The sequence below is a fragment of the Pipistrellus kuhlii genome, unplaced genomic scaffold (genome assembly GCF_014108245.1).
Source record: "Pipistrellus kuhlii isolate mPipKuh1 unplaced genomic scaffold, mPipKuh1.p scaffold_m20_p_4, whole genome shotgun sequence".
NCBI lineage: Eukaryota > Metazoa > Chordata > Mammalia > Chiroptera > Vespertilionidae > Pipistrellus > Pipistrellus kuhlii.
Window position 1 is genome coordinate 39,273,554 of NW_023425540.1, and position 12,655 is coordinate 39,286,208.

At 39.0% G+C, this 12,655-nt stretch overlaps 1 protein-coding gene across 14 annotated transcripts in view; it reads right to left on the reverse strand.

The window, feature by feature from the left end:
* Positions 1–1,528: 1,528 nt before the first annotated feature.
* SSBP2 (single stranded DNA binding protein 2) overlaps positions 1,529–12,655 on the reverse strand; it is a 202,579-nt gene continuing 191,452 nt past the window's right edge. For 12 of the 14 annotated variants that reach the window (XM_036411338.2, XM_036411334.2, XM_036411332.2 and 9 more), the window contains 2 exons: positions 9,885–9,983; positions 1,529–2,139 (listed from right to left, as the gene is read on the reverse strand). In XM_036411338.2, coding sequence (XP_036267231.1) covers positions 2,110–2,139; positions 9,885–9,983 — 129 coding nt within the window. In that variant the 3' untranslated portion in view covers positions 1,529–2,109. The remainder of the gene's footprint in view (positions 2,140–9,884; positions 9,984–12,655) is intronic. The other 2 variants (XM_036411336.1, XM_036411331.1) reach the window with 1 other exon arrangement.

Consider the following 12,655-nt stretch of genomic DNA (forward strand, 5'->3'; position numbering starts at 1 on the left):
AGACTCAACCAAACATTTGAAAATTCTAGATTGAGCTTAACCACAGGACTGCCGGTGCTCACACAGTTACCACAAACAGTGAAAGTTAAGATTATTCAGTAAATTTATGTGCCAGTACAGAGTGTCATCTTGAAGCTGCCTTGGCTTGAGTCAAACAGACCTTTCAGTTCGAATTCTTCACGAAAGTCCTTGAAAACCGGAAGCTGCTCTCTGGTGCGCAGTCCTCGGTTTCTGCACACGATGCAACGGCGACTCCTTCGATTAGAACTTAAATCCGAACATACATTTAACCTGGCCTCTCTCTTTCCCTTCAACAGTTCTGCCCAGCACCCCTGTGTCATGCACAGGCAAGCTCTTTATTATCATAAGGAATAGAGATCACTACAAATTTTAAGAGAAATAATAACCTGGCTCAGGAATTAGCAAACACACCGCCAAATTCTCATGTTAGAGACCATGAGCCTACAGAAAGAAGGTGTCCTCTTACTGGAAATTAAACAATGCTTTTCAAAGTCTCTGGAGTTTGAAAACATAGTGAATGTTTGTCAATGGTTATTTATATCACAATTCTAACAGAAAAGATTACCAACTTAGCTCTTAGAGTCTACAATTAAAGTTGTCACACTTTTCTATTATGATTTTGGTGTCTGTACTTAGGATGGCACACACAAAAGAAATCCCCAAAGATCTGGAAAGTGCCATGGGGCAAGGGGCTTTCATGAGAAAAGTGGTTAAAATTGTTTTTTCTAGCATTTACTCTTTTTTTTTTTTTTTTTTTTTCTGAACAGTGACACATGTAGATGTAGCCTGCTGAAGTCAATGGCCAAACGAAATGCAGTTGCTCTAAATAATTTCAGTATCTGAGGCCTGGGCAGAAAGCGGGAGCTCTGCAGCCATGGACAGTGCCCAGCAGGTCCTCTTGCTGCTGGAAGCCGCACCCGGGCAGGCAGGCAGCGCCCAGGGCCCTGGGTGTGGGAAAACCTGGCTCCTCCTTGTGCTGAAAACCTCAGCCATCTGAATGCCTCTCCTCTGCAACGTCCATGTGGGAAATGTTCGCAAAAGGTCAGAATGAAAATCAGATACCATTTCACATTAGTTTGTTACTTAAAATTTAGCTCTAGTATTCCTGGTGAGAAGTGACAGATTCAAGCAAATGGTTTTTCTGATCTCTCTGGTTTTTATCCTGGTATAAAGAGAAAATATGTTGCTAAAAACATGACAAGCCCCGTCACGTTATTGCTGTGTCCTAAGCAATTGGTACCAATTAAGGGTTTTCCGTGTAATCTGAGACAAACAAATCAAGAATTTCATCTAAAGCAGTTATCGCAGAAATACACTGTTAGGGCCCAGGTAAGCTTTTGTTGACGTATTTTTTTTTTTAAACAAATGGTACAAAAATATTTTCACTAACGGTAACTGAGAAATTGCTTGATTTGACATAAAGATGAAGACAGTTTCTTCTTCTTTCTTTTTTTTTTTTTGAAACAGTACACTTTGTGATTCACAGGGTAACTTGCATCAGACGCAATTTAATGAAAGCTCTCAAATAAGCGATTTTATTCCTATCCATGATTGCAGACATTTACAAAACCATAACATCTGAGTTCACCTTAAAAAATAACTTATGTAAAGCAGTGATATACACAGCACAAAATAGCTCAGGGAGGGGCAGGAGCAACTTTTAATAATTAAAATGTAAACGTGAAAGGAAAAAAAAAAAGGATGGAATAAAAGTCCCTACTCATTTCTACGTAAGATGTCATTGTGATAGTATTTTACAATGTCCTGTGGGCCAATGTATGCATGTGTATATGTCCATATAACATACACATATACAATACATCCTCTTTCCCACACATATACATACACAGATAATGATTTGCAGTTCGTTTCAGGGCAACGCTCATATGCCGCTCTGTACAGTTGTTTAAATCACGTTTGGACCCGCTTTCTTCACAAAATAGGGGAGAGAGCAGGAAAGAAAAAGGTTGGTTTGGTGTGACTGAGATTCCTTTGTTTAACTGTACACTGTGATGAATAATGTTCTTCCCTAGTAGTTCTGTGAAGGGCTGACTCACTGTGGTTTTCATGAGGAGACTTGGTAATGGATCACACACTCATTGTCATGCTAGGGGAATACTAGAAAGAGAGAAGAATCCATGTTTTAACAACAATTCTCTTACAGACCGCTAATGTTCTTTGTGGTAAACAACAGTAACTATGAATTTTCATGTCTTATAATCTTTTATGCTCAAGCGTTTAACCTCATACAACATAAAAATAAGAAACTATAAAAAGAATAATGCATCTAGAGTTGACTTAGTCCTGACATTTTTAACATTTCCTCTGCAAAGTAACCATTCACATTCTCTCCCTGGACTCAGGTGGATGATAATTACCCAGTTCCTCAGCTTTTTCCTTCCAGGAGATTCATGGGCATTTGTTAGAATTTGGGTAAATCCAGTCAAAGGCTGTATCATAATTAAATAAGGTGGAGGGACAGTCTTGTATTTACTAGCCATGCAAACTTGGGAGGTTACCTAAGTTTTCTGCACTTCAGTTTCCTCACCTCTACAGTGGGTTTAATGATACCATCCACTTTAAGGGGGTTTTGGGAAGATTAAATATATAACCCTTAAAAAACCAAGTACTGATTGACTACACCGCAAAGACTCAGTAAATATTTGATTAACAGTGTAACTCCAGGTGGCCCTAAGAAGTTATCATTAAAGCACTTAGGATATTAAAGTCTAGCTATACCTAGCACATAAGTATCTTCCCTAATCTAATCTCAACCCACAGTCTTTTCTGGGTGGGGGTAGGGGATTGTTGCCTCATGTTTCTTGTCGGTTGGATTCGGTGAGGGTTTCAGAAATTTGCAAGTTGTCTCAAAAATGACTGAGAGAGGAATCGAGAGGAGTTATTTGGATGATTATGCCAATCTACCCTCCTGTTCTTGAGGGGCAGACTGTGATAGGAAAGTTCTAGAGCAGCACCTTCCAACAGAACTTCCTTTAATGATGGACATGTTTTAAGACTGCGCTGCCCAACATAGAGGCCACTAGCTACCTGTGGCTACTGAGCACATGATACATTGGCAATGCTACCGAGGAAGTAACATTGTAATGTTACTTAATTTACTTAAGTTTAAATATCCCCAAATAGCCCGTGGCCCACATCTTGGTCAGCATAGTTCCATAGCCTCTGACATAAGGGCAGAGCCTCCACTCCCAAGAGCATTTTTAGATTAAAATACACACGTGTGCCCTGAAATACTACATGTGTTTTAGTAGAAACCTAAGAGGCCAAGGGCGAAGGGGAGTTCCTTTTCACGTGTTAGTAATGATTGTGCCTGTGGACAGAGGCAGGGCAAGTCAAGGGGGTTGGTCCCAGGTCCCAGGTCCCAGGGACTTAACCTGGACCAGTGATGACCCTGGAAAAGGGAGTGCACACTTTACAAAAGGGAGCAGATGGGAAGGCATGACGTGAATTCCACATGAGCTGAGGTACTGAGGAACCGAAAACAAGGTGAAAGGCGTATCCTTAGAAAAGGATGGACTTACTAATGTAGAAAAAATGAGGTTCCCAAGGAAGAACAGAAGGTGACAACAGCCCAGTTGGCAGAAGTCTGGACAGAAAGTCATTAGGCGTAAATCCAGGGCTCCAATAAAATACACTCATTGATCTTGAGTAAAGGTGGATGACCAGGCCTGAAAACAGGTCACCAGACTATAGGGGAAGACTGCGTTCATCTTTTAAACACAGGCCAAATTAAGAAAAACCTGCTGGTTAGTCACTTAACAGCCTCAAATTTCTTTTCAGGGTAAGGAAGCTAAATTATATGTTGCTGACTCTGTATGTTGTATTACAGGGAATAGGGTGATTAAAAAAAAAAAAAAAGATTGCCAGGGAAGAGAAAGGGGATTCAGTTGGATAGAAAACTTCTCCCTGTTACCCTTGATAATGGCAGCAAAAAAAGCAAAGCAAAGCAAAGCAAAACCCAAAACCAACAAGGATCAGGAACAAGGACTGGTGAAATGGAGCTCACTCCGGACCCGGTGCCGGAAGGGGCTGTGCTCCCATCTCATCAGAAGGCACCATGCAAATCCCCCATCGCAAACAATGGCTGCAAGCTTCAATGAGCTAGGCACAGCTTTTGATGAGACGGAATTATATTTTGGTATTTGACTTTCAGGTGTAAGAATAAACAGGAAAATAAATGGATAGAAAGGTTTTATTAAAAGTAGAAAAACTTAGAGAATATGGCAAAAAAAAAAATGGGCACAGAAAAATGTAATCTATGCTTTCTACAGCTACTGTCATTTACAGTAAGATCCCATCAGCGCTGTCCAATAAGACTTTCTGCGATTGATGGCGAGTGTTTTCTGCGCTGTCCCATGCAGCCACCACTAGCCACACATGGCAACTGACTCTTACAATGTAGCTAGTGCGATTTTAGTTGTATTTTATTATAATTAATTTAAATTTAAATAACACAGCCAAATTACTTCAAGGCAAATATTTTATTGGGCATATTGTGCCAATAATCTAAAAGCAGTAAAAGATACTAAAGCATTTCAAAAACAAAACAAAAAAACAAAACAAAAAAGACTTCAAAGGAGATGTCTGAAAAAAATAAAAAACTTCTAATGAACTCCAGAGCCCATCTCATTTAACGCACACCCTGGGTCATAGGGATTTTAGAAATTCTTCAATCCTTTTTCATAGGATTATTGCAGCCAATTCTCATGTCACACATGTCATGTCATGTTAGGGAATGCAGTTATAGATATACTATAGCCTTCTTTCTAATATACACTGTCAAAAGTATAGGTGCAGGTAAATAAGTATATATACACATTCTCTTTATGTCAAGCATGTTTGTTAGTTGCTACCATCTTTTCATAGTGGCAATTGTTAAAGATTTTGGTCCTGTGATATTTCAAACATTTCACAGAAAAATGAAAACCTGTTACAGATTCCCTGGGAAGTTAGGAAAGCAAGGCTTGTCTGGGGAGAAAACTAAGTGAAAAAATAGGGGGGAAAAAAAAAAAGGAGAAAGTAAGGGTCAGTCAGAAAGGAAGAAAGCTCCAAGCAAGCAACTCAGAAAAATCAGCGAGTGTCTGCGGATGGTGTCTGCATGGTCTGAGTAGCTGTGAAGTGATGCTGTGTGTGTGCCTGGTGCAGGGAAATAGATTGCACGGGTGTCTGAGTGTCTACAGAGGGGTGTATTGTTTGCACGGCTAAGGCTACCACCTGCTCGTCTGCTGCTGCTTTACTGGAAATGCTTCAACTAAGTAGAACGAAGGAACATTGCAAAATTTCTAGAACAACTCACAGAAGGTGCATGGAAAAGGGCATTCTGCTACTGGTTACTGTTCTTCAGAGGAGAAGTGGCTCAGAGTTTTCCAGAAGTGAAGGAAGAGTTGGTGCTAAATGGGGTATCAGATTTAGACATTAAATATTCATGGTGTACTCTCCTCGGCCACACTGCATTGTGTGCCTCGTGTGGTCACCTCAGTATGTGAAGACACACTGTCATGTGAGCGGCAGAGACCTGGGATCTCGGGTTGTCCTGTTTCAAAACTGTTCTGAGTCTGGTTCTCCTCCCGTAGGTGATGAAATGGCTCTGATAGAGCTGCTGACAGCACTAGTGTTTGGTTTGGCACCAAGAGAGTGAAACCTCAAGGTATAATTTTCAGCACATGCCAGCTTGTTTTCCCTTTTTATGTAAAATATATTTTGAAATGAACATGCCTTGGTATGTACTAGAGAATCTATGGTTTCCCCTTTAGTGCACCCCTCTCATGCGCATGGAATGTGCATGATGTCCATTAAATCCCAAACAATGGAAGTTCCTGTTTAATCACGTCAAGAACACCTCAGATCTCACTAAATTTCTATTTCTACATACATAAATTACATTTTCTTTTCTTAATGAGAGATAAGTATGCTGCAGCTACTCTGAGCAAAACTAAAGTGAGATACATTCAGTGTGTGTGACTATGTAAAACACATTGGCTATGTGTGATTTCTTTGAAAGAACAGAAAATGACAAAGGCGGTAAGGGCGTGAGAGATGATCTCGCAGTTTGCTTCTGATTGTTAATTGATACCATGGTTTTAATATCATGTTTGCTCAGTTGATTATAGTTTAATGCCATGGAGGAAATATTCTGCTAAGTTAATTCAAGAAATAAGGTTAAGTGTCTTTTTTTACTTGAGAAGCATGAAGCATTTATTTTCTTTGAACTAAGACTTTTTGTATTCTGTATTTTCAATATCAAACATTTCATCGAATTTACACTAGGGGGCATCTTTGTTTCTTGGAATAGAGACTCTGTTTAGGATCTAAAGAACAGTGACATTCCCAGTCCACATGTTTGTGTGTAAAGCACGTTGGCATTGCAAGGTTTCTGCCTTCGGGTGGGGAATCTTTGTTTCTAGAGGAATTAAATGAAGAAGCACATGTGAAGTGACCAGGATAGTGTGTGTACATGATAAACACTCAATAGATGTCTGCTTCCTTCCCAGGCCTCTTTCTGTCCTTTAACTTCAAGATAAAGACCAACAAATCTTCAAAAGTCAGACTGCTCAGCAATATGTGCTTTTCAGACTTATGGGCATTAAAAAAAAAAACACACGAGCTTTTAATGTTTATTCATTGGAAAATTTTCTTTCGAAAGTTCGTTTCTTTTTCTTTTGAAAGTATGTTTGTTAAAGCTGGGGACAGTGAAACAGGGAAGGTCTTAGGATAGAAGCAGCAACGGGGGAGAGCCCAGGCGGGCTGCTGCCAGCTCACTGGGGAGTCGCAGAAAGGGGCCTTGTAGACGTTAATCTCATTGGAGAACACCTGGTCTACTTCTTCCTAAGGCCTTCCACATGTCAGCAAGGAATCTCTTTTGTCTTCTTTCCTCTCTGCTCTCATTTCTTCATCTTTTTTTTTTTTTTTTTTAAGTCTAAATGTGTGGTGACGTGATAGAGAAAACAGCAGAAAACAGTGACATCATCCTTAAGGCAGAGCCCTCCCCAGGTGAGCAGGAGAATGGAGCCCCAGGGGGACCTGCTACCTGCTGGTGGGGGTGCCCTTTAGTCACGTCAAGAACACCTCAGATCTCACTGAATTTCTATTTCTACATACATAAATTACATTTTCTTTTCTTAATGAGAGATAAGTATACTGCAGCTACTCTGAGCAAAACTAAAGTGAGATACATTCAGTGTGTGTGACTGTAAAACACATTGGCTATGTGTGATTTCTTTGCAAGAACAGAAAATGACAAAGGCAAAATCTCCATCCAGTTATTTTGCCTTTGGGGACCACCATCCAATTATTTTGCCTTTGGGGACTTTTCTGGTGGGGCTGGGAGAGAGGGAGGGAGGAGAAAAGGTGAGGCCTGTTTTCCCTAACCCTGCAGAGCGTTCTACCTTCCTCTACGCCTCCAGGGCAGGAGTCAGGGTGGGCGAGGCCCTGCTCCAGCTGCTCTCTTTTCTGTGCACAGATTCACAAAAGGACCTGCTGTTTTACGTGAACATACTCCTGTTGGGGCTAAAGGGTGAGGCTGGTGTGTATTCTGCACAAAGACACTTTTAAAGTCCTGTTATAGCCGAAAGCAGTTTGGCTCACTAGAGCATTGGCCTGTGGACTGAAAGGTCCCAGGTTTGATTCTGGTCAAGGGCATGTACCTTGGTTGCGGGCACATCCCCAGTGGGGGGGTGTACAAGAGGCAGCTGATCGATGATTCTCTCTCATCAGTGTTTCTAACTCTCTATTCCTCTCTGTAAAAAAATCAATAAAATGTATTTTAAAGTCCTGTTATATCTGATTCTTTGATAGCCATAGGGAGAATCTGGTGCCAACTCTTAGGTGGCACCCCCTTCCCTGTGAACAAGGCAGCAGTCAGGAATGACCGATCTGGGAGGAAGGAGAGGGGTCAGTGCCTCTGGAGTTCAGGTCATGTGGAAACTTTCAAAGAAGTTTTCTTATCCAATCTAAAATAAATAATTTCCTATATGCTTTTAAAACACCTGGCTTATATCTATGATAGTACTTATTACTCTGACATATGGTTTAATTAGTTTTGTAAGTATGTTCTCCCCATCTGATTATATTTTTTGAGGTTAGGGATGTGTTATATTTATCTCAGAATACTTTGTCCTTCACCTAGTGCTTTGCATAAAGCAGCTCAATAAATGTTGAATTGAACTGAAGTAATTATCATATACCTCACTAATTTACAGCATTTTGTTGCTAGAAGAATTAGCATAAAAATAAATGCATCTAATTAGATCAAGTAACTATTAACTAATTATTTAAAATTAATTAATTGGTCCATAGTCTTGCAACAAACTAATGAAAGAACCAGGGTCTAAGAAATAATTTCCATAACCCTAAGCATTATGATAAACTATATAGTCTCTCATGTATTTCCTATTTCCTCATCATGAATGGGCTATTCTTGATTTTTTAATATGAATTTTTATGTATGCCTTCTTTATCCTTACTAACATACATATACACAGAGTGGGGCAAAAGCAAGTTTATAGTTGTTTGTATGGAAAATAATACAATAATTAGTAAATAATAATAATGCTACACAAATAAGCTCCTTTTGCCTACTCACAACTGTAAATCTGCTTTTTCTCACACCTTTGTTTATATATCCTGGAAATAAAACACACAAACCAAAGATCAGCATAACTGCATTTCTAGTTTTAACAGAAGTCAAGTAAAAAATGAGGGCCAGTCTTATCCCATGCTGAGGCGCTAGGTCAAGAAGTCAAACCCAGTTTTGGGTTCCATTTGGAAAGCACTGTTCTGTGCAAAAGTGGGGAAGTTACTAGCCACCGCTTCCAACTCTGAGGGGGTCTCTTATATTATAGAAAAGGCTGAATTAGGCTAAAATGAGGGTAGGTTTTCCTTCGGAATCTGTCTGCAGTTTGGTAGATGCTCCGTAATCAGTTTTAGAGATGGTGATCATGTGGGGGGGCACTAGCCCTATGACTGGAATTCATCTAAAACCCTTTCCTCTGTGTTCCAGTCCCGTAGTTCTGAGCAGAGAATGTGCAGCAGCAGCAGCAGCAGCAGCAGCACCTACAAAGCTTCTGCGCTTTCATGTTTGCCCAGCCCTGCTCCTGGAAATTCTGATTCACTAGGTCTAGGGAGGGTTCTGGCAAATTCTATTTTAATGTGAAACATTAGTTTAAAAGTCTTTGTATTGTATAATGACACCTTGAAAAAAAGACACCACTTTGTCTTTTTGGTCTCACCAGTGCCTAGCCCAGCCCATTGCCCATGCCCAGTAACTGTTTATTAAACGAACAAGTGAATTCTATTGCTTCTCTTTTTGTTCTTATCTACCTCTATGGAGGATGAATGATATTGCCTTTGCTTAACACTATATTCACACTCAATAAAGAAACTGGGTAGCCAGTTTAGATTAAACGTAAAAAACAGGTTACCAATGTGAAACCAGGGAGTGAGGTCAGGTGGAATACAAATATCTAGATAATTTTTAGAGCCTTAAGGACAGACAGCACTAATCAGAAACCTGGGTTTGCAGCGATCCAAGACATTTTAGTAATGGGAGAATTTACAAAAACTTTCAAATATGCAACCTGATTCCAGTGTGTTCCTGATGGTGGATGTTCTCTATGAGAAAGTTAGCATTATAATTTTTTTTGGTAATTATGTACATGGGAATAAAAAAGAAAAAGTTTATTTTTAATTTTTTTTTCAAAGAAATTTCACTTCATATTCTGACTTTTAAAAGATCAACCTATTGAACTCTAAACAGTTGTAATAATGGTTGTATGCATTACTTCTAATAGAAGAGCTTCAGAAATAAAGTCTGGATATAATAATGTAGTCAAGGAAATACTTACACTCTCACTCTGAAAAGGATTTAAGAAATTTCCCCCCATTTCGCTATCATCCCTTGGAGTGCCCGGTTGATTACTCAGGCTCATATTATTGGGAGAGTTCTGTAAACAAGATTTAGAAAACAAGGCATTGTTGAAGATTTTAATTTCCCTCTTGCATTGTACTGTTTCAAAATTGGAATCTATAGCAGCATCTCTACGGACAAAGCCAACCTATGATTCTAATCTTAGAGCATGTTTTCTGGTTCATTCTTTGAACCTTGACAAGTACTAATGCTTTCCCAAATGAAAATTAAAAAACACACAGAACACCCGAAATAACCCACCACAACTCTTTTGCTTAGTCTCAGAATCAATATTTATTCAATTTCCCACCCTCAGCTTGCAGAGTTCCTAGAACTCTGGAGAGTTTAAAACACATTTCCAGCAGGGGCACGGTGAAGAGCCAACCTACTGATCAGGCATGACGGAATGACACCTTCTCCTGGTAATTTTATTAGTCAAATGTCAAAAGATCATCGTTTTCATAAACGTTTCCCTTTCATTCCACATACGGTTTGCACAGTAACACTATTTTAACCATTATTTTTATAGGAACCATAAGGAAAAGAAAAGAAGAGAGTTAACAACTATGGTTAAGAACAAGAGAAATACCTTAGGACCTGAGAATTCAATATGTACTTTTAGAGGAAAAGAAGGCTCCGAGAGGAACCTGCTTCAGAACCTTTTTTTCTACCATTAGTTTAAGAGATGATTTACTTTGAAACTTTCCTTTAAGATAAAGTGGCTGATATTAGCAGTCTAATCAAACACTAAGCAGTACATCACTTCAGGTTCTATTTAAATTTGCTAGTCCAGTTATTTTCGTACAATTTTAGCCCTGTGAGGTCATCTGCTACTCCACCTCTAGAGGAAATATGAACTGAATGGCAGTGGTGTACAAAGCACACTCACATCGTTCTGTGACTATGACTGTGACCGAGGGACTTAAGGTCCAATTTATAGACTTGTAAAAAGAAACTTCAAAGTTAAAATTTTTTATCTGTTATTTCAAGTGAGAGAAAGATTTAATATTTTCTCCCCTAAGCCATTGATATTGTACACTCTGTTTTTGGCTGTTTTAAAGAAAATTGCACTAGGGATTTGACTTAGCTCAAGACAAGTTATGTCAAAAAATTTAAAACTGTATGAGTAAGAATATGTGCTTTTTAAAAAATGAGGCTAAGCTGCAGAGCAGGCACAGGTACAGGAACTGGTGCTGTCCTGCTGGCATGTGGTCCTGCTGTGCACCCCGCAGGGAGCACCTGACAACCAGGAGCCTTCGTGTCCACAGGAGCTCCATTTGCCAATGGACCACACCTGCTGGGGAACCATGTTTAATAGCAGAATGAGGAGAACTCTCTCTCTGTTTTCTTTTTTTAAAACAAATTCTTCTTTAAAAATGTTAGTTTTCCAAATATATTGAAAAGCATATCTATATTGAAATGAACATGAATAACTTGATTTCCAAAAAACCCACAAAAAAATGTGAGTAAAATTTAAGTAAGTGCAACTAACAAAGCTATACTTATTCATGATTAAAGTTACTAACTAATCATGAAGTGGGAATGATAATGCTTACTTAGGTGAAAAATAAAAGTAAGTTTATACAAATATTTAAAGATTTACCCCAATATAGGTCTTTTTGGTGAAGGCAGATTTCTGCCATTTCCTATATATAGAGAAATGGATAATCTTAGAATAAAAAAAGAATCTAGCATCTATCTAAGGGTATATGAGGATGCACCTGGGAGCTGAAGACTTCTTCTTATTCAAACAAATCTATGCAATATGCCCTCTCCATTTCAGTGAATAGTCACATCCCCAGTAGTTCCTGAGGTGCTACCGAGGAGCAGCATATCTGATTGAGTCATGGCGTTCTCAGACTCGGCTGCACTTTTGCCACATCTCATTTTTTGATTTACAATTTTATCTAACTTAAAATCTGATTCCTGACTCAAAGTGTTGATTTTAAAATATTTGAAATTTGAAAGTAATATTGCACTCCTATTTAAATATCTAGAAAATATTTAGAAGAATATTTAGAAGAAATGTTTTTAAAACACTCCCAGTGTTATTATTTTCGTTCTTGGCTGTTTGCACACTTTTGTGTGTGTGGGGTTATATAAGAACACCAAGAGGAAGATTAAAAGGACACATTCAACACACAAAACTGAACTAATATCAGATCTCTGAAACCTACTCCTTTCTAGTGCGCTGGGCATGTTTGAAAATCTTGAAATCTTTTTTAAAAACCTGAAGTAATCTCTACAAAATGCTGCAAAAAACAACAAGAGTTTCTGATCGGGGGTCTTAAGGAGATTGTGCTGTCCACAGTCACTGAGCCACTCAATACAGGCACCTGAGGAACAGCCACGACGGTTCCAAACACCAGCTGGAGCAGGTCATGAGGGCGGGTGGCAATGAGCTGGGTGTATATTTCAGTTAACCATAGGTATGTTTGTGTGCAGTGCGCAGTAGATTTTATCATAAAGGCAAGGATATAATGCACAAAAAGGGCTTAGGTGGGTCAAAAAGGCACTCCAGTTGCTTAAGCATATAATTAGGGAGTACAGAGCACAAAAGAATACAAGTAACATTTACTTTCAGCAACCTTAGGCCTTTGAGGTTGCCTTTGCTACTTCAGTTAATGTGTACTTCATTCCTTACTTATACTCTAAGAATTTAACTTGAAAAACTATAGTTAAAATTATATTAATGCCATTTTCAAAGGA